The following is a 21,905-nucleotide window of genomic DNA, read 5'->3' as shown; positions in this document are numbered from 1 at the left end:
GGACTGTCAAAATCCAAGACAAATAGAGCAGAAAGCAAATGCTTTATTTTATGATGTGAAATCTCAAGGAAGAAGGCCTAAATTACCACTCATGCATGGTAAAACAATTCCAAGTCTCCACGCACCCCAGTAAAGTATTTCACTTAAATTCTGTCATTTTATCCTCCCAGCAACCAGGTGTGGTGGGTAGTATCATCTTTTTACATATGGGAAAACTGAAGCTCAAGAAGATTAAAATTCTGCCCAAGATCCAATTGGCAGGACTAGAATTCAAACCAGGCCTGTCTAACTCCAACTCAGTATTTGACTGCTAGTCAAGATAGTTGCTAAAGGTAGTTAGATTTGTGGTGGCCAAATGCCCTGGGTAATGTACTAAGTGCATAGTGCTTTAATGGCCTGGCTTTGGCATCATTCTTCTTGGGTTTCAGTGTAGAAGCCACCACTTGTTCTATGTCCATCGAATTACTTAACTCCTCTAGTCCTCAGTTTTCTCATATGCAAAAAGGGGATAAAGGGTTGTTGAAGGTAAAATGAGATGATATATATGAAGTGTTTAGCAATGCCTGGTGCATAGTATTCTCTCAATAAATATTAGCTTAAAATTATTATTATTAGTTCATTTTGATTCTAACATCTGCTCTGGCATTGTTATTAGGATCCATTATCTTCCCTGCTCTTGAGTTTTAACGTAGTGTACACATTGGTCATTGTTTTGATCAACACTCTGATCATTCCTTACAGGAAAAAAATGTGGTCTTTAGTTAGACAAATGCAATCATCCTCTCCCTTTTCATCAGGCACTTAATCATAGAGTCTTGCTAACTCCAGCACTCTCATGTAATTAAAACTCTTATAAGTCATTCACTGGGTTTATATTCAATAATCTTTTCACTCCCATAGTGTTCTTTATGTGATTTTTAGATTTTGCTTAGTGGTCACTCACATAACCCAGAGTTCTGAAATCAACTTTAACTTTATTTTACAACTTGTAAATTAATATTATTCCTAACTCACAGCATTTATAGTGCTAATATTGCACTGAGAATTCCCTGGTGGTCCAGTGGTTGGGACTCTGTTCTCACTGCTGAGGGCCTGGGTTCAATCCCTGGTCAGGGAACTAGGATTCCGCAAGCCACATGGTGTGGCTAAATAAATAAATAAATAAATATTTCACTGAAAAAAGCACAAGACCCATTAATCACTTGAGAAGCTACAACTGTCTTTGGGCTTCATGTCTTCCCCAATATATTCTATGAACTTCCTGCTGTCTTCCAGTCCCTGTATGTTCTTCTGTTATAGAACAGGGATGGGAGGTTATTCAGTCAGACCGATGGAAAATGGATCTGCATAGTCCAGGCAGCCACAGAGAAGAAAGAAGGACAAAAGCATAGCGCAATGAGTCTCAAACCATCTGAAGTGAAGGATCGGTTTTTTTTAAATTTCTAATCTGTCACAGACCAATCGTATTATAAAATACATTAAAAATGAGCAACAAAAAATCAAACAACTCAATTAAAAAACTGGCAAAGGACTTGAATAGACATTTCTCCAAAGAAGATATACAAATGGCCAATAAGCACATGAAAAGATGCTTAATATAACTAATCACAAAAGAAACACAAATCAAAAACCACGGTGAGATAGCACTTCACACCCTTTAGGATAGCTATTATCACAAAAAACAAAAATAACAAGTGCTGGTGAGGACGTGGAGAGATTTGAACCCCTGTGCACTGTTGGTGGGAATGTAAAATGGTACAGCCACTGTGGAAAACTCCTCAAAAAATTAAACATAGAACTACTATATGATCCAGTAAATCTACCTCTGGTTATATACCCAAAAGAATTGAAATCAGGAATGCGAACAGATATTTGTACATCCATGTTCATAGCAGCATTACTCAAAATAGCCCAAAGATGTTACTCACAAACCTCCCAAATGTCTTTTGATGGACAGCTGGATAAAAAAAATGCAGTATATACATACAGTGGAATATTATTCAGCCTTAAAAAGGAATGGAATTCTGACACATGCTACAATGTGGATGAACTTTGAGGACATTATGCCAAGTGACAAGTCAGACACAAAAAGACAAGTATTGTAAGATTCCGCTTACAAGGTACCTAGAGGAGTCAAATTCATAGAGACAGAAAGTAGAATGGTGGTTGCCAGGTGACGGGGAGGAGGTGGGTATTGGGAGTTATTGTTAAATGGGTATGGAGTTTCAGTTTGGGAAGATGAAAAAATTCTGGAGATAAATAGTACTGATGGTTACACAACAATGTGAACGTACTTAATGCCACTGAACATGGCATTAGAAACAGTTAAAATGGTAAATTTTATGTTATGTACATTTTACCACAGTCAAAAAAAAAAAAGAATTACTAGAAAAATAAAAAAACAAAGATGTAAAAAAATGCAACCCCAAACTTTTTACTGTTAGGTTCAACAGCATAATATATTTCAATAAATATATTCAGAACAGGGACTTCCCTGGTGGTGCAGTGGTTAAGAATCCGCCTGCCAATGCAGGGGACACGGGTTCAATCCCTGGTCCAGGAAAATCCCACATGCCGTGGAGCAACTAAGCCCGTGTGCCACAACTACTGAGCCCACGTGCTGCAACTGCTGAAGCCCACGTATCTAAAGCCCGTCCTCCACAACAAGAGAAGCCACCACAATAAGAAGCCCGCACACCACAACAAAGAGTAGCCCCGGCTCACCACAACTAGAGAAAGCCCACGCACAGCAATGAAGACCCAACGCAGCCAAAAATTAATTAATTAATTTTTAAAAAAAGAACAGATATAGGAAAAGAAAAGAATTACAGAAACTGTACATGTTGTTTACTGAAAATGTGGTTTTAGGCGATTAACTGCTTTGATATTTGTGACTTTTTTGTTCTGCAGTTATCACTAAACAAAGAGTAATGAGTTAATAACTCTACTTGTTAGATGCCTGTAGGTTCACTTTGAATGAATACCACATATGCCAACATTTAAAGTTTTTAATGTGACAAATGAGCTTGGTTCCTGCTGTTAAATGATCTCATTCTAGATTGGATTCATGACAATGCTACTCTCAAGGCATAAAGTATATCTAAACAGTTTCTCTGTGGTTTCATTAATAGTTCTCCTAATAGAGAAACCAGTATGTTGATGAGAATGGCAGAAGAGATTTTTAAAGCAACATCGGCAAATTCAGCATGTTCATTTTTAACTTTATCTAAAAATAAAGCAAGTGTTGCTGTATTTTCAAAATATATCTTAACAATTTATCCTGTAAAATTATAGTTAAATTTAAATTTATCCTTTGATATAAAAAATGGATTCTAGATCCATGATTTCCTATGCATGGATCTTTTCTGATAGTTATAAAACCTTCTATCAAATTCTTAAGGTGCTTAGTGCAATATCAAGATGATCACTTGCTTTGTTGATAATTATTCATAAAATATTTGGCTTCTTTTTTCTTTCTCAGTATTATCAGTTATTAGTACTTGATGACCTAAATCCCTGCCATGGTTAAGATGTCAGATTCTGGAGTCAGACTGCCTGGGTTTAAAATCTCTATTCAGTCACTTGCTACCTTCACACCCTTGAGCAGATTACTTATCCTCTTCGTACTTACTTTCCTCATCAGTCGCATGCAAATTCAAGAGTACTCATTTCCCAGAGTTGTCATGATATAGACTACATGAGATAAAATATATAAAACTCTTACGACAGTGCCTGTCGCATACTGAAAGTTTGGGAAAAGTTTGTTGTGTTTTCACTGTTACTGTAGTTATCGTTATTTTGAGAATCTCTCAATTTTGCAGCAAACAGCTCTGCATTGGAGTGCCTACTACAATAACCCTGAGCATGTGAAGCTGCTCATCAAGCATGATTCCAACATTGGAATTCCTGATGTCGAAGGCAAGATCCCACTTCACTGGGCAGCCAACCACAAAGATCCGAGTGCTGTTCACACAGTGCGATGCATTCTGGTGGGTATAATGGATGGCCTTTCCAAATATATATATATATATATATATATATATATATATATATAAAATGAAATATCCAATATATGCAAAAGCATTTATATGACACACAACCAAATTATGAAGCAAAAGAGTATAACAAACATGTGAGCTCATCACCAAGAAATAAAACATTTTCATGCTGTTATTTAAGACCACGCAGAAGTTTCCTATGTGCCAGTTTCCAAATACATTCTGTCTCCCTGTGCCATGCTCATTCCTGTCCCCCATCAACTACTTTTCTGAGTTTATATTTATCATCCCTGTCTTTGTTTTATACTTGTTCTTATTAAATAGTAAATAGATGTAAGTGAATATTTATATAATACATTTAAGATATATAAGGAAACAACAAATACTCATGTACTCATCACTGAGTTGAGGAGCCAAGTACATTACCATTACCATTACCGTTGAAGTTCCCTGGATACCTCCCAGTACCATTCTTTTCTCTCCTTTCTCAGAGTCAGCCACTATCCTCAGTTTTGTGCTTATCATTCCACTGGTTTTCATTATAGTTTTACCATGTGTTTGTATCCCTAAAAAATATATAGTTTAGTTTTTAACATTTTTGAATTTTATATTCATAGAATCATACTGTATGTATTCTTCCGCAACATACTTTTCTCTTGCTCAGTGTTAAGCTGGTGATTTTATCTATGTTGCTGTGTGCAGCTGTAATATATTACTTTTTACTGCTGTATAGTATTCCATTTTATGAAGATTAAATGACACATTATTCAGTCTGTTATTGACTGACATTTGGAACTGTTTCCATTTTTTTGCTATTTATAACAGTGCTGCTCTGAACCTTTTTTAAAAGCATATCTAGGGTATCTAGGGTATGTATTTAACTGGTTGTTGCAGGTGTATAGAAATGCAATTGATAGTTTGGGCCATTAATTATATATTTAACCAACTTGCTATACTTTCTTATTAATTTTGAATATTTATCAGTATATTCTTTGAGGTTTTCTAATCACTCCTTCCCAAATTCCAACTTACAAGCTATGGTAGTCTAATATTTAGTCCTATTTGCTTATAACACACAAATTAGACTTTAAAAGATATTATTGTTTTATTTGTACAATGAAAATTTATTTCTACTTGTGTGTTAACTAATTTCTTTGCTCTGCATTTCTTCTTGAGTCTCGAATTTTCCTTCTAGAGTTATTATTATCTTACTTCCTGAAATATAATTCTTAGAACTTCCTTTAGTGTAGATCTATGGTGGTAAACTCCCTGATTTTTTTTTTTAATAAATTTATTTATTTGTTTGTTTTTTGTTTTGTTTTTTGTCTGTGTTGGGTCTTTGTTGCTGTGCGCGGGCTTTCTCTAGTTGCGGTGAGTAGGGGCTACTCTTCGTTGCAGTGCGTGGGCTTCTCTTGTTGTGGAGCACAGGCTCTAGGCACACAGGCTTCAGTAGTTGTGGCACGTGGGCTCTAGAGCTCAGGCTCAGTAGTTGTGCACGGGCTTTATTGCTCCGTGGCATGTAGGATCTTCCCAGGACAGGGATTGAACCCATGTCCCCTGCATTGGCAGGTGGATTCTTAACCACTGCACCACCAGGGAAGCCCTCCCTGATTTTATTTGTTAAGAATGTCTACATTTCTACTGTGCTCTTGAATATATAGTTTTCCTGTATACACAGTTCTAAGTAGTTACTTTTCTCAACTCTTTCAGACTGTCATTTTGCTGCTTTCTGCCTTTCATTAATTCCTCTTGAAGAGCCTGTTATTGGTCTGTGTCATCCCTTTATAGATATCTTTTCTCTCAGGCTGCTTTTTAAAATTTTTCTACATGGCATAACTACAGTTTTACTACGGTTTGTCTAGGTGTGCCTTTTTTTTTTTTTTCCTGTTTAGTATACATTCTGATTATTGCATCTCATTTCTGGAAAATATATAACCATTATCTCTTTAAATATTGCCTCTCTTTTATTCTCTCTACTCCTGCCTATGGGGTCTCCAGTAATACATATTTTAGACCTTTCCATTTTACTTTCCATGTCTCTTAACTTCTCTTTTACATTTCTATCATCTTGTCTCTTTCTGCTGCATTCTGGGTAGTTACATCAGATCTGCCTTCCAGTTTGCCAGGTCTTTCTTCAGCTGCATCCAATCTCTTGTTTACCCTATTCATTTAGTCTTCAATCTTAGTGATTATATTTTCACTTCTAAAAGTTCTACTTGGTTCTTTTTCAGATCTGCCTGATCATTTTGAGAGTTTTTGTTTCCTTGCTCACCTTTTTTTTCATTTTTAATTTTCTTACATGTTTCATAGATAGTTATTTTATATTCTTTTTGTGTTAATTCCAAGATCTGAAGTCTTTGGAGGATGATTCTCACTCATAGTATCTTATTTCCTCACAGATTTGGCTTTTTTTTTCTCCCTTATAAACGCATCCAAGTCCTTGGGAGACTCAAGGGCCTAGAATACCATTGTGGTAATATTCTACTTCTTTTTTTGAAGTGTTTATAATACCTTTAATACTCTTTTTTGTAAAATAGCCTGACTCTATAGACAGCTCTAAATCTGGGATGGCCCTTCAGAGAGTTCTTGAATTTGGACAAGAGAGCTTGGCTTTGGATATGACCTAATCTGAGAAGGGACCTGACCGTAGGTGAGGTAACTCTCTTTAGCTGAAGCAATTCCAAAAGGATGACAGTAGAAAGTCATTTGTTGGCAGCACTTGCAGCAGCTGGGGAAGTAGGTCCTTTAGTCTTGAAGGGGGACCTTAGCAATGCATCATATCTGCTACAAAGATCCAGTAGAAAAATGAATAAATGTTGTAAACTGTCAATTTAAACCAAATATCCAATAAACATATGATAAAAAAAAACTCAACCTCATTCATAAAAGAAATACAAATTAAAACATCAGTGAAATGCATTTCATACCTATAAGGGGAAAAATGTAAGTTTGATAATACTAAGTGGTTAATCTGTACCGGCATGTGGGGAAATAAAAGCTTTTACACATCGTCATGGATGTGTTAATTAGTACAGCCATTTAGAGAGCAGTTTGACAATACTAGCTGAAGATGCAAATATCCTTCAACCCAGCAATTTCCCATCCAGGTGTCTAGGCTAGAGAAAAATCACATGTGCCACAAAGGGACATGTAAAGGAAGCGTGTTCATTGCAGCATTATTGTTAATAGTGGGAAAAAATGTAAATAACCTAAATATCCCTCAGTAGGAGAATGGTTAACTAAATTGTGGTTTAACAAATGGACTAGTATCATCATAGATACTCAAATGTATTGTGTTGAAATTAAAAATTCAAAAGTATAATTTTGAAAAAAATTCAGGGATATGTATGGTATAATACATAAGTATAAATATTGAAAACACACATACAAAATTTAACTGTTGTTTATGGATGTATATATGTGAAGCAAAAATACAAAACATATGCCTTTAGCTGAATCTGTAAGAGATTAAAAAAAGCACATTAGGCAAAATGTTGAGGACCCCTATTTAATCTATTGGTAGATGGTACCTGTTGTTTATTGTATCTTTTCTGTACTTTTTATAGTTAAATATGAAAATTAGTTTTTAAAGATTTAGACTGTATACTTTTTTCTGAATTTATCACTTCTGCTGAGAGGGAATATGTAGGTTTCAAAAATGGCTCCGTTAATACTGTGTCAAACGTGATTTATGAAGGATTCCACGTATGTCTGAGGTCTCTGGTTCCTTAAAAATAGGACGCTGCTCCAACAGAGTCTTTACTGAACTGGCAAGACTATGAGGGTCGAACACCTCTTCACTTTGCAGTTGCTGATGGGAACGTGACAGTGGTTGACGTCTTGACCTCATACGAAAGCTGCAATATAACATCTTACGATAACTTATTTCGAACGCCTCTTCACTGGGCAGCTTTACTAGGTGAGTTGAATGTGAAACCAAGGATCAACAGTAGGAGGAACTGCATGAGTATAGGAAATTTTCCATGGCTTCCCTCCCCCTGTCAGCTCCCGCCTCCTATTTAATTGTTTTAATTTTTAATTGATACGTGGCGCTTTATACCTGAATCACTCTGTTGTACGCTTAAATTTTAGCAATATAGAATGTATTCTCTGTTATATATTAATTTCAACATCGTGTCTTTTCATTTTTATTATAAAAGTAATGCACATTTGTTGACAAATGTAAATATAAAATAATCTTCACATTCAGTGCCTTTGCTTTTTTGGAGAAGGGCTCTAATTTTATGTGTGAGCTAATACTATGATATTTGATTTCCTTTTCATCATATTTCCTGATATGCCTTTGACTTAACCTTTCGGGGGATCACTTTTTTAAATGAGAGAGTATATATGTGTATGTGTCTGATTTTTGGCACTCTGAGAGTCTCTTTTAGTGAAGGAGTTTTACCCGCTGATAGTCATTGTTATAAATTGTATAATTTGATCTTTTTTCTGTTATTCTGCTCTTTGAGTATTATTAGTGTTTTGGTTTTTTCCTGATTCCTTTGTTTTCTGCCTTGTGGTGTGTGGATTACATTCGTTGTTGTTTGGTTTTGAATTGCCTAATGTTTTAGGAGGATTTTTAAGTTCTACTAGTAGTTACTTTTAAATTTTTAAGCCTAAGTCAGAGTCCAGAGCAAAACTGTGTCTATTAATTCCCATCTATTTAAAAATGAGGAATTTAGCACACTTTCACTTATCATTCTTTGGGTATTTATAAATATAATCTGATAGTAATTATTAATTAATATTAATAATTATAATAAACCATTATTATTATGGACTTAGTTTTTAAATTACACATTATCTCTTTTTTAAATGATTGCATTCAGTTTTATAGTCAGATTTATAATTATTATTTAGACTTCATTTCAAGGTGCAGTTTCATCCCTTTTCCTCTGCATTCTAGGAGGACTTTGCAAATTTGTCTCCACAGCACTAAACTGACTTGTGTTCCACAAGTTCAGCTTTCTTTCTGCCTCTTATAGATTGTATTTTAGGTTATATTTTGATTTCCTTCTCTCATCCATATTTCTTTTTATCTCAGCTTTTTTCCTTTTTATCTCCTTCCATTACCTTTTCATTTTAGATTATTTTCTTCTTAGGATATTCTGTTTCATTTCATAGAGGCCATCTCTTTGCAAAAGTCAAGGATGCCAAACAGTTGCCTGAAATTTTCCTCTGGATCCTTCTCTAGATCATTTTCTGAGGTATGCTCTTCTTCTTTCTGATGGTGTTCCTTTCTCCCTGTCCTAGCGTATGTTTTCATATAGCCTCTTCTGAATTTTTCTCTTTATCTTTCAAACGAGAGATATTTAGATTGACTATGTGCATAGATTGCCTTTGATACTGTTTTTGCCCGTTCATGTTATGGAGAACTCCATCTCAAACCATAGCTGGAGAGCAGGTAGACAAGCACAGCTCCCACTCAAATTCCTTTTTTTCTGCCTGGCTTTCATGCAGTGTATTCTTGCTCTGCTAATGTGGCATCTTCTTCATTGCCTCATTCCCTATACACTGAAGCAATGGCATGTATGAAATTCAGGTTTCCTAAATATACGATTACCAGGCTTGTTTATTCTTTGATCCTTTCTACAGTTCTTCACTTGTGGAGACCACATCCACATCCTCCAAAGTGTACTGCAGAGCATGTTTCTCTACTACCACCTCATCATTCCTGCCCACTTGTTTTCTGGGATTTGAAATCACTGCCTAGATTTTAAAAAATTGGGGGAGGGAGGTTAGAGGGGATGGATAGAAGGCCTCAGAGGTCACAAGAGTTTGTATTATAGGTTGTCCTCCTGAGTAGCAGAAGAGAACAACCGTGTAGTTCTGACTGATGGTGCAATGGAACCTGGAGACCAGGGACACTGATGGCTGAGAGGGGCTGGCTCCTAACGTGCCTTCTTCTGTTTTTATGGGCAGTTTTATAAGGTGAAGCCAGGGGATGCAGTGAGCTGATACCTAATACAGTTTTTTCTCAATCTGGCTGTTATAATTAGTCATTTCCTTCCTGGTTGAAGCATTAAGTTTTTAGTGTTGTAAGTTTTTGCCTCTGTGGTACATAATCATGTATTTTCGTGAGAAGTTAGAAGAGGCTGCACTGGGCATTGTGCATGCTGGTTTATGTGCTAATGATTTTTCTTACCCCTTTCCTTTAAATAGATTATAAATGAATCAGTCCTTTTATGTGATAACTACCTTGTGTCTGCTTTCAGGCCACGCACAGATTGTCCATCTGCTTTTAGAAAGAAATAAGTCTGGAACCATCCCATCTGACAGCCAGGGAGCAACACCCTTGCACTATGCAGCTCAGAGTAACTTCGCTGTAAGTAAACCATGACAATTATCTTTTTTTTAAATGAAATTTTTATTTTGATATAATTGTAAATTCACATGCAGTTGTAAGAAATAAAACAGCAAGATCCCATGTACCCTTCATTCAGTTCACTCCAGTGGTAACATCTTGCAAAAGTATAATATAATGTCATAAACTGGAAATTGATATTGATGTAATCCACTGACCTTATTCAGATTTCACACTGTTACTTGTACTCATTTGTGTGTTTGTGTAGCAATTATTTTTTAACAGTTGCTCATACTGTTCACTCTGTGATTCAGGTGATGGTCTGAATTTTTATAAAGTTGTTAGTCACATGGGAAGTTTTAAAGAATTTTTATTTTAACTGTTCAGTGTAACATTTTGCTTTACTGTAAGTGTACTTAATCTTTTTTGTTAATTGTAAGGCACTAAAGACAATCTAGTGTTTGGCAATCTATAATTGTCCTGAAGGCAGTGGGCAAGGCTTTAGAACTAGATAGACCTTGGCTAGAATCCTGACTGTGCTATTTGCTAGCTGTATGACCTTGCATAAGTTCTTAACCTCTCTGAGTCTTAGTTTCTTCATATGTAAAATGAGAATAATTATACCTTTTCTTTTAGGATTATTGTAAGGATTAGAGAAAGTTTATGACCAGTGCCTAGTGTAATACTTGGCATAGAGTAGGTATTCAAGAAATAGCATTCATTGCTATTATTATTTGTGCTAATAATTTTGTATATTGTACATCTGAGAAAGCAAAAATATGAATTATTGATATATCCAAAGATATTAACTATTATTAATAGTTCCTTCCTGCCGCCCTTTACAGTTTACAAAGTACTTTCTCATCCATTATGTCACTCAGTCCAGCCAGCAACATGATAATGTCTAGGCTGCTTCAGCCTCCTGAGTATGAGTGGCCACTAAGAACTAGAGACACATCCAAAGAGGCACACATTAACGCAGTCACAGTGGATTTTGCTGCCTTCTACATGAGAGTGCATAGTGAAACACCTGGTTTCATTAAATTATGAGAATGTTATCATCAGCATAGTATAATTCCATCTTCCTGACCTCCCCAAATGCACTGTTGAATACACTGAATTCTTGGATTGAGAAAATATCTTATTTTCCCACTTTTCTTTCTCTCTGGTACCCGGAGCAACTATAGCAATCATCCCCCTTCTTGGCATTCCTAAAAAACTATTCTATATATCACTTAAAGTTTTGGTAAACCATTATCTTCTATTATCTCCCAAGATCTCAGAAAAATACAGAGTTTTTGAGGAGGAGTTCATTCTTATTACACATAGATAAGAAATCCAATTGGCCCAGTCTAGTCAACCTATGGAAATCGGAATTCAATCCATATTTCAACATAGGCCTATGAAAGGACATGTTACCCCTACTTACAGATGAAGAAACCAAGGTTCCAAGAGATTAAATGATTTGCTTGGGCTTCCCTGGTGGCGCAGTGGTTGAGAGTCTGCCTGCCGATGCAGGGGACGCGAGTTCGAGCCCTGGTCTGGGAGGATCCCACATGCCGCGGAGCAGCTGGGCCCGTGAGCCACAATTACTGAGCCTGCGCGTCTGGAGCCTGTGCTCTGCAACAAGAGAGGCCGCGATGGTGAGAGGCCCACGCACCATGATGAAGAGTGGCCCCCGCTTGCCACAACTAGAGAAAGCCCTCCCACAGAAACGAAGACCCAACACAGCCATAAATAAATAAATAAATAAAAATTAAAAACAGAAAGTCACTGCTATGATTTAAAAAAAAAAAAAAAAAAAAGATTTGCTCAAGATCTTGAACCCAAGTCTTAGACTCCAAATTTAACCTATGTACAGAAACCAGTAATTAAGTAACTGTGCTAATGCTAGTAAGAAAGAACGCTAGAACATTACAGATGTTTATTCAAAGAAACACTTGCTTTAGACAATCTGCCAATTACAGAAATAGTTTTTTAATAATTATGCAAATTTTATAGGCTCAATTTCAAGTCCCTTGATCTCCTGGGACTCTATTAATTCACAAGAGATTGTAATTGTCTTTTTAAAAAACATCATCAACAACAACAGTCCCATAAAACGCTTGCAAACATTCATCATTAAGAAAACATACTCAACAAAGAAATGTTTGCAAATTATTAAAAGAAACCCCCCAAATCACCAACATTTTAAAATTTTATTTCTTTTTTATAAATTTATTTATTTATTTATTTTTGGCTGCATTGGGTCTTCATTGCTGCACATGGGCTTTCTCTAGTTGCGGCGATCGGGGGCTACTCTTTGTCGCAGTGTGCGGGCTTCTCATTGCAGTGGCTTGTTGTGGGCACGGGCTCTAGCGCGCGGGCTTCAGTAGTTGTGGCACGTGCGCTCAGTAGTTCTGGCTCGCAAGCTCTAGAGTGCAGGCTCAGTAGTTGTGGCACATGGGCTTAGTTGCTCCGCAGCATGTGTGATCTTCCTGGACCAGGGATTGAACCCATGTCCCCTGCATTGGATTCTTTTTTTTTTTTTTTTAATTTATTTATTTTATTTATATTTATTTTTGGCTGCGTTGGGTCTTCGTTGCTGTGCACGGGCTTTCTCTAGTTGCGGCGAGCGGAGGTTACTCTTCGTTGCAGTGCGTGGGCTTCTCATTGCGGTGTCTTCTCTTGTTGCGGAGCATGGGCTCTCGGTGTGCAGGCTTCAGTAGTTGTGGCCCTTGGGCTCAGTAGTTGTGGCTCACGGGCTTAGTTGCTCCGCAGCATGTGGGATCTTCCCGGACCAGGGTTCGAACCCGTGCCCCCTGCATTGGCAGGCAGATTCTTAACCACTGTGCCACCAGGGAAGTGCCCCCCTGCATTGGATTCTTAACCACCAGGGAAGTCCCAAAATTTTATTTCTTTATTCAAATCTACTTAATAAGGACATACACTAGTTCCTAAGGAGCACTAAGCTGTAATACCTCAGTAGCTCAACGTCTAGTTTTAAGACTAGGAAGCAGTGTGTGTTACAGTGGAAAGAGTGCAGTGATTTAACCCTGCATTCTACTCCTGTTAACTGCTACCAATGTTTATATGACCTTGAGTCTAAATATCACCTGTAAAATGAGGAGCTGGACGAGATGAGCCCTTAAATTTTTTCTTGCTCTGAAATATTGATCATCAACATTTTGTATATTTTTGGCCACCTCACAGCCTCCAGAAATTGTTTTTTTCTGAAACTATTTTATTTCCATTCAAGCAAAAGTTTCTGTGATCTTCCTAAAAGCTTGTAAGCATCTGAGTTTTGAGGAAAGATGCAATTTTAAATGTTATGAATATTAACCCCAATTTAAATTGTTAAACACTATTAGAATTATTAAGGGTCCTAATTTTTGTATGATTCTATAGAGGAAGGACCTTGAATGTAGGAAATGCTGAATAAATATTTGTTTAGATGAATTGAACACTGCATTTCTCAGTAACTACCCATAATTATTTGATAAATGCACTAACTATTTTTTAAAATAGTAACAAAACACACAGTGAGAGAATGTATTAGGCTTCTCTGCAGTTGAGTTTTTAAACTTAATTGAGGATGATCATTCTCAATTATTAGAATGTTGAGTGAGGGAGTTAGGTTACATTTTTGAAGTGCTATGAAAACTAAAACCAATGTATAAGGACAGAAGATTGTCACTTTCAATGGAAATTGTAATTTCGTTATTCATAAAAAGATAATTTCATTTGATTCAAAAGTAGAGGAAAAAATACTTTGCTTCTAAGTGGAAGTCACATATAACACTGGCTTTCTTACCATAGAAAATGCCACTCTCTTGTCTCAAATTTTTAAATGAAGTTTTCTTACAGGAAACAGTTAAAGTGTTTCTAAAACATCCTTCAGTAAAAGATGATTCAGACCTTGAAGGAAGAACATCCTTTATGTGGGCTGCTGGGAAAGGCAGTGATGACGTCCTTAGGACTATGCTGAGTTTAAAATCCGACACTGACATTAACATGGCAGACAAATATGGAGGTACAGGTAAGAACTGGCAGACATATTCAGTTTGCTTTCATTCAGGCTTCAAAGTGTAGATGGTGCTATTTTGCAAAATACTAAGTTGAAACCATTGTTCTTAATCTAATATTGTTTGACTTTCATCTTAACTTTTTAAGTTTAGGTTGCCAGGACATCACTCCAACAGCTTTATTTCTTCCAAGTATTATGGCTAAAATTAGCCTGTGTTTCTACCAAGTGAATCTTGGCATTTGATTTACAAGCCTTGTTGCTCCTTAGACATGATTGCGGGAACTCTTCTGAACATATATCTTTGTGTAAAAAAGAATGAACCTGCACTTTAAAACTATACATACCTAGCAATTATTAACTATATTTTCAAACATTTAGAATTACATTTTAGAGAACGCACACATCTAAGAATGTTCTCACCAGTCTCATTTAATATGCTCTTTTCTCAGTTTTGAACAGCATTGCTGCATCCTGAATCTCCCATTTCAGAGTTAACCTCCCATGGCTCTAGAAGCTTCAAAGCTTCAAAAGCTCTTATTAGGTGCTTCCTTTAATCTCTTTTTCTAATAAGAGAGCCCTCTAACTATGTGTTGATTAGTAAGAGAAGTATAAGTATTTTAACACTCATTGTCACCTTAGAGGTCTCTTCCTTATATACTGCAGTCAGCCCTCCGTAACTGAGGGTTTTGCATCTGCGGATATGGAAGCCTGACTTGTATTCACTTTACTATACCATCTTATATAAGGGTCTTGAGCATCTTCAGATTTTGGTATCTATAGAGGCTCCTGGAATCAATCCCCCACAGATATCGAGGGACACCTGTATATCCAAATTGCAAGTCAGAAGGAGAAAGAAAAATCACACAACAGCACAATAACACTGAACAGAACAAAACCTCAGCTATGAGCTTCTCAATGTTATGTTTTCTTATTTGTAGAAACATACTAGAGCTGTTTGCACCTACCTGTTATCCTGAATAAGATCTTTCTTGACCACTGACACTATTGATGTAGCACTTGGGGGACAGAGGGGAATGGAGTTGCTACACCTCGTATCTCCCTCCCTATACCTAGACCATCGCACCTTCTAATTTTTTAAAAAGAGTTTTTAGGTAATATCAATTTTGATAAAGGCTTTAGCTTTTGAAAGTATTGAATATTTCTATACCAAAGCTTCATAGTAGACCTTAAGCTTCTTAAGGAGTACTGTACAGACACATAGGACACTGAGTTTATAAATGATCTGAATATTTAATTTTTTTGTCAGACTTGTATTAATATGCAGTCTTTATCACTAGCATCGCTCTTTGTTTAACTTTTCATGTATTTTAATAAAGTATGGGCTAGGATACTTGCATTCTCTCGACCAAAGTTGCCTTTCTGATGTGCATCATGGTTGGGGTTGAGACATAAATTCCTCTCAAATTCATTCATTCCCTGGGCTCTTTATCCTAAGGAGATTTTATTATATGTCAGAGATACCTTCCTGACATTTCTCTTCTATGCAAGTGAGTTCCTTTCCATCATCCCTCTACAGAGTTGTTTTCCCTTAATTAAAAATGAGTTCTTATCAATAGCAATATATGGGTATTATTTGGATCTTGATTCAAATAAATCAATTACAAAAAAAATTATAAAGCTCTCAGGAAAATGTGAACACTATCTGGATATTTGATATTACAAAACTTTTGTTAGTATTTTTTAGGTATGAAAATGGGCCTATCTTTTCTTTGCATGGCTGGGGCTGGGGTTCTGCAAACCACATTCCCTCTTTGCCAGCAGGGGAGTCAGCCCACAGGGGGCAGTACAGGGAGACTGGAAAGCTGGAAGAGGAGCATGGGAGTGCATCTTCCTGTTTGCTTCCTATTCTCGTTTTTGTTTCCCGTTCCTGTTAGCATTTCCCTAGTGAGTGTTACACAACAGAGCACTGAGAGCTTGTTGCAGTGGCAACAGTTAATTTCACTTTGCAGTTTTTCCAGCACTCACGGTAGCGGCCAAAGAGCACCCTTCTCAGAGACACCAGCAACAGCCAAGCAAAGCCCCTCCTCTGAGGTCCGAGCTTCAGCTCTGCTGGGTGCCTCTTCTGAGCGTTTAAAGTTGTAATAATTCCGTCCTCTTCTTTTTGTTTCCTCAGTCTTAGAATTGCTAGCCGTTTTCTGCATTTACTGCCGCTGTGATACCTTACTGTTCCCTTTTTGCTTTTTCAGTTCTTCAGTACAAAGGTAGCAATTCTTCATATTGAATTCTATCTGTTAGAGTATCTGAGAGATACTCTGACTGATACAGTGGTTGTGTTTAAAAAAAGAATCCTTGTCTTTCAGACATACTAAAATATTCACAAACGGAAGCATATGACTCTAGAATTTTCTTCAAAAAATCAGAAGTGGGGGCATGGATAGCAGTTAGATGGAACAAGATTAGCCAACACATAATTGTTGAATCTGGGTGACGACAATATTGAGTTCACTGGACTATTATTGCCTTTACTTTTGAATATGTTTGAAATTTTCCATAACAGAAAGTTATTGAAAATAATTTTTAAAGCTCCTAGGTAAACTTGTGGTACTTTTTCAAGCAGCAATAGTAGTCTGAGATTGTTTTAAAATAAATGAAAATACTCAGAAATGGGGAATTTCCTTTAATAAGATCATTAATTCTATCTTATGCTTAATTGAAATTTTGTCTGTTTTTTAAAAATTTGACATTGATATTTGTCTGAAGAGTATCTGTTGCATACTTGAAGCCACATTACATAATTGTAGAATTTCAGAATTAAAAAGTACCTTAAATTAAATCTAGTCCAGGGGTTTCCAAACCATGTTCTTTAGAACAACACATTCCTATAGAGGTACCTGAAATGTTGCTGAGGGGTAAATGCTTAAGTGGGTAACCCTCTACCCCTACTTTAGGCAGAACCACTCAACTCTTAACTATTTTATATGTTGGATGTTGTATAAAATTTCATCTGGGAGAAAAAAAAAAGCATTCTTATGCTCTTAAATGTGAAAATCACAGAACTCTCACAGATACATCATGCCTTAATTTGCCTTATAACATTCTCCCCAGTGTCTTTCAGCCTCTGTTTGAACAGCTCCAATATAGAGAACCCATTACTTCCATCTTAATCTCACTCTATTAGGGTGCGCTTCCTTATACTGAGCCAAAATTTGTCAAACTGAATGTTCCACTCTGCGTTGTCTTCCATATGACACACTTCAGATTTTTGAAGTCTCTCACACCCATCTGAATCTTGTCTAGGCCAAACTAACATTCAGCCATTTAGGTCAGGCTTTTCAAACTCAAGTATGCATGAGAATTACTAGGGGTATTCCCAGACCATATAGAGATCCTACATCAAACCCTGTCAACAAGTCCTGTTGACTCCACCTCCAAAATATATTCTAAATCTTTCTGCTTCTCTCCATCTCCATTCCTGTCACCCTAGTTCAAGCCACCGCTGTTTTCACCCAGTCAACTGCGCTAGTGTTAACTGGTCTCCCTGCTTACACTCTAATTTACTATAATGCATTCTCAAAACAGCTAGAGTGATCTGTTGAAAGCATAAATCAAATATCACTCACCTACGTAAAGCCCTTCAGTGTCTCCCATCACTCTGACCTGTATGGCCATTTATGATCCGGCCTTTTCTACCTTTCTGACTTACCTCGTTCTCACTCATTGTGCTGCAGCTTCTTTGCCTTCCTTAAACACATAGATTCATTCCTATCCCTGTACTCATTGTTCTCTTTGCCCAGACTACTCTCCCTTGACATCTCTGCTTTGCTGTCTCTTTTTTATGATTTACTCTCAACTTAAATGTCAGCGCCTTAGCAAGGCTTTCCCTAACCACCAATCAAAAGTAATCCCCCAGTCACTCTATATATCAAAATACTTTTTACTTCTTTACTTATACCATCCATCACCATCTAATACTTAAATGTTATTAATTCGGTGTTTTTGTCTTGTTTTGTTTTGCTTCCTCTGTGAGAATATAACCTTAGCTGTCTTGTTCCCTGCTCAATTCCCAGCATTATATTAGTACCCAGTCCGCAATAGCTTCTCAACAAATCCCCAGGAATCTGCATTTCATAGGCATCCCAGGTTTGGTCCATGGATCACACTTTATGAAAAAACATTATCCTAGGCAGTATAGAGCCATAATCCTTAGAAAGAATTGGCCCAGGCCTCTAGACAGTTATCCTGAAAAGTTCAGAATTTAGAGAGTGATGAATTAAATAGAATTTAAAGAGTAATCTAAAGAGTGATGACATAAGCACTAGAGTGGTATAATGTAGACAGGGATCAGCGTAACATGAAACTCACACATAGTCAAAGTTACTCTTTCAAACCCCTTAGCAGAGAGGAGACTACATTCCATCTCACTTTTTTCTCCAGTCTTGAAATGAATTACTGTTTTTGAAATTGGGCCCTGAGGAAATAGCTGGCTTGCATTTGGAGTCATGTTGTATGAAAAATGCACTCAGTGCAGTAAGATACACATACTCTCAGTACCATGTGGGTACACAGACCAACTGCAGGAATAGCACAGGAAACCAACTGAAGGAACAGTAGATTGAAGGTCCCGTCACACAACCCCTCAGGGACATATACTAATTGAGTGGGTTTGTGGGCAGAATTGCCTGCATCATTTAAATCATTTCTCTTTGTCATTTTTTGTTCTCTTACCCTCTTAGAAAGAGGAAAAGATAATAAACTAGTAACTGAGAAGAGGAGACCATTTCAGACCAACAGGATGGAAAGGAAGAAAACAGTGAGATGAGAAAGGTAGAAGGAAAGGGGAAAAGTGTGAGTCATACATATGAATAGAAAGGAAGATAGAAATCTATAAAAGTTAAAAAATAGAGAATCCTGAAGATTAAATTGCATTTAGCCAAAATGATGAGAAAATCAAAAGTGAAGACACATAGTTAGGATAATAAAAAGGTAAAACTGTTATTTGGAAGTTCTTCACTTTCTTTCGCTCCCTTTTTAGCTTTACATGCTGCTGCCCTTTCTGGCCATGTCAGCACCGTGAGGTTATTATTGGAAAATAATGCTCAAGTAGATGCTACTGATGTCATGAAACATACTCCACTTTTCCGAGCCTGTGAGATGGGACACAAAGATGTGATTCAGACACTCATCAAAGGTTAGTTATTAAGAGTGCTCCTAACAAGTCACTCTCAAAAGGTAGGATTTCTTGCATTCACCTTTTTTTTGATAGATTTATTTTATTTATTTATTTATTTATTTATTTATTTATTTATGGCTGCGTTGGGTCTTTATTGCTGCGCGCAGGCTTTCTCTAGTTGTGGCGAGCGGGGGCTACTCTTTGTTGTGGTGTGCGAGCTTCTCATTGCAGTGGCTTCTCTTGTTGCAGAGCACAGGCTCTAGGTGCACGGGCTTCACTAGTTGTGGCTCGCGGGCTCTAGAGCGCAGGCTCAGTAGTTGTGGCGCACGGGCTTAGTTGCTCCACGGCATGTGGGATCTTCCCAGATCAGGGCTTGAACCCATGTCCCCTGCGTTGGCAGGCGGATTCTCAACCACTGCACCACCAGGGAAGCCCCTGCATTTGCCTTTTGAAATATAGCTTTACATGGCAGAGAGCTGCCTGGGTAGGAGGATGGAGGGAAGAGCCTGGCATCAGGAAACTCAAGGTTCACTGCTAGCTCCACCTGTTAGTAGCTGTTCGATTTGTGAAAAGTCACTGCACCTGCCTGATCCTCAGTTTCACCTTATGTAAAAGCGGAAGGAGTCCTACCCTGACCAGCTCACAGGCTTATTGTAAAAATCTGAAGTAGATGATATACATGAAAGCTTTTTGCTAAGAGTAAAGCGTTTAAAGGACTGTTGTTATATTTTTTAAACTTCTTTTTGATAAATGCTCTCTGTATTAGACATTTTCATTATATTTTTGCTTTTTCAGGTGGAGCAAGGGTAGATCTAGTCGACCAAGATGGACATTCTCTTCTACACTGGGCAGCGCTGGGAGGAAATGCTGATGTCTGCCAGATATTGATAGAAAATAAGATCAACCCAAATGTGCAGGATTATGCAGGAAGAACCCCACTGCAGTGCGCTGCATATGGGGGATATATCAACTGCATGGCCGTGCTCATGGAAAATAACGCAGACCCTAACATTCAAGACAAAGAGGTAGAAATTCTAGGTCTTTTTTATATTGTCTGCTCCAGAGTGTTTGGAGCATTGCTTCTTTGTTAACTAAAGTTAAGGAAGACAACAATTTACCAAGTGAAGAGATCACTCACAAATCTGTTAATTAAAAGTGATTTGTATTTGTCCATGTTCTCTCCTAGTCCTTGCCTATATATCCGTATATAATTTAACAAAGTCATCATATAGAACGGGAATGGTTTGATAACTTTTATAAAATATATATACATGGCATATGTATATAGGTATATAAATATGTATATCATATGATTTTACAAACCACATTTTGTTTTGCTCCCTCAAAATGATCACCAGTACTTTTTCAATCGGTATATAATTTTTTTCATAACAATGGATGCTTAATATTCCAAAGTTCTAAGAGCTTTCTGTTGGATAACTCATTCACTCCTCACAGCAAGTCTATAAAGAAGTTACTATTATCATCCCCGTTTTACAGAGGAAGAAATTGAAGCTCATGGAGCTTAAATAATTACCCCAAGGTGACAACAGTGGTGGTAGTATTGGGGGGAGTCAGGTCCAAGCTATGCCTGTAACCTAGACTTTAGAATTAAATCAGTAACTTACTATTGCTGGATACTTTTTCATTATTTATAGAACATGTTGCATTAATCATCTTTGTGCATTTAACTTTTTCCTTTTGTGTTATTCTCTTAGAATAATTTCACGTAAGTGAGATTTTTGAATCAAAGTAATGAATGGTATATGAATGTGAATAGGCTCTGATATATACTGTCACACCAATTATTAAAACATGCAGGTTAATCTATGCTTCCCTCAGCTATGTAGCAGTGTATTGATTTCTCTCAATTTAGCCAACATTGACATATTTTGCTAGTTTACTTACTTTAACTCTTTAAAAATACTAGCATATTATGTTTTCCAAGTCAGAAAATATATTCCCTATTAATTCATTGAATAAGTATTTATCAAGATTGTTACTATATGTGAAAGTAACATAATGAAAAATGTGTAAAATATGGTCCCTATACCAATGTTATTAGAAGTGCATCTTTTATACTTTGTTGTACCTTTTACATTTTTTTTACAAGTTCATACATAAGTAGTATATTACTTATATTACTTATGTAAGCTACTTCCCACTTCTGTTAGTTTTCATGTGTATTGTTTTGGACTATCCAAATAAACAATCATGCTATCTGTGAACAATAACATTTTTATTTCTTTCTTTCCAATTCTTATGGCTTTCATTTCTTTGTCTTGCCTTATTGAACTAGCTAGGACCGCCAATGCAATGTTGAATAGAACTGGTGATAGCTGACATCCTTAAGTCATTCTGGCTTCTCAGGGGAAAGCTTTAAATATTTCACCATTGAATATGATGTTTGCTATAGGTTCTCTTATATTTTTGGTTGCTAAGGGTTCTTCTAAATCACAACTA

General features: G+C 36.8%; 1 protein-coding gene across 2 annotated transcripts in view; it reads left to right on the top strand.

Annotated features, from left to right (window-relative positions):
- INVS (inversin) overlaps positions 1-21,905 on the top strand; it is a 146,048-nt gene that overhangs the window by 73,374 nt on the left and 50,769 nt on the right. For both annotated transcript variants that reach the window (XM_068551762.1, XM_068551761.1), the window contains exons 5-10: positions 3,822-3,989; positions 7,737-7,917; positions 10,217-10,326; positions 14,152-14,323; positions 19,305-19,460; positions 20,238-20,467. In XM_068551762.1, the coding sequence (XP_068407863.1) occupies positions 3,822-3,989; positions 7,737-7,917; positions 10,217-10,326; positions 14,152-14,323; positions 19,305-19,460; positions 20,238-20,467 (1,017 nt within the window). The remainder of the gene's footprint in view (positions 1-3,821; positions 3,990-7,736; positions 7,918-10,216; positions 10,327-14,151; positions 14,324-19,304; positions 19,461-20,237; positions 20,468-21,905) is intronic.

Source organism: Eschrichtius robustus, chromosome 10 (genome assembly GCF_028021215.1).
Source record: "Eschrichtius robustus isolate mEscRob2 chromosome 10, mEscRob2.pri, whole genome shotgun sequence".
Classification (NCBI taxonomy): Eukaryota; Metazoa; Chordata; class Mammalia; order Artiodactyla; family Eschrichtiidae; genus Eschrichtius; species Eschrichtius robustus.
The sequence above is the reverse complement of the archived record's forward strand: the minus strand, read 5'-3'. Positions and strand labels throughout refer to the sequence as shown.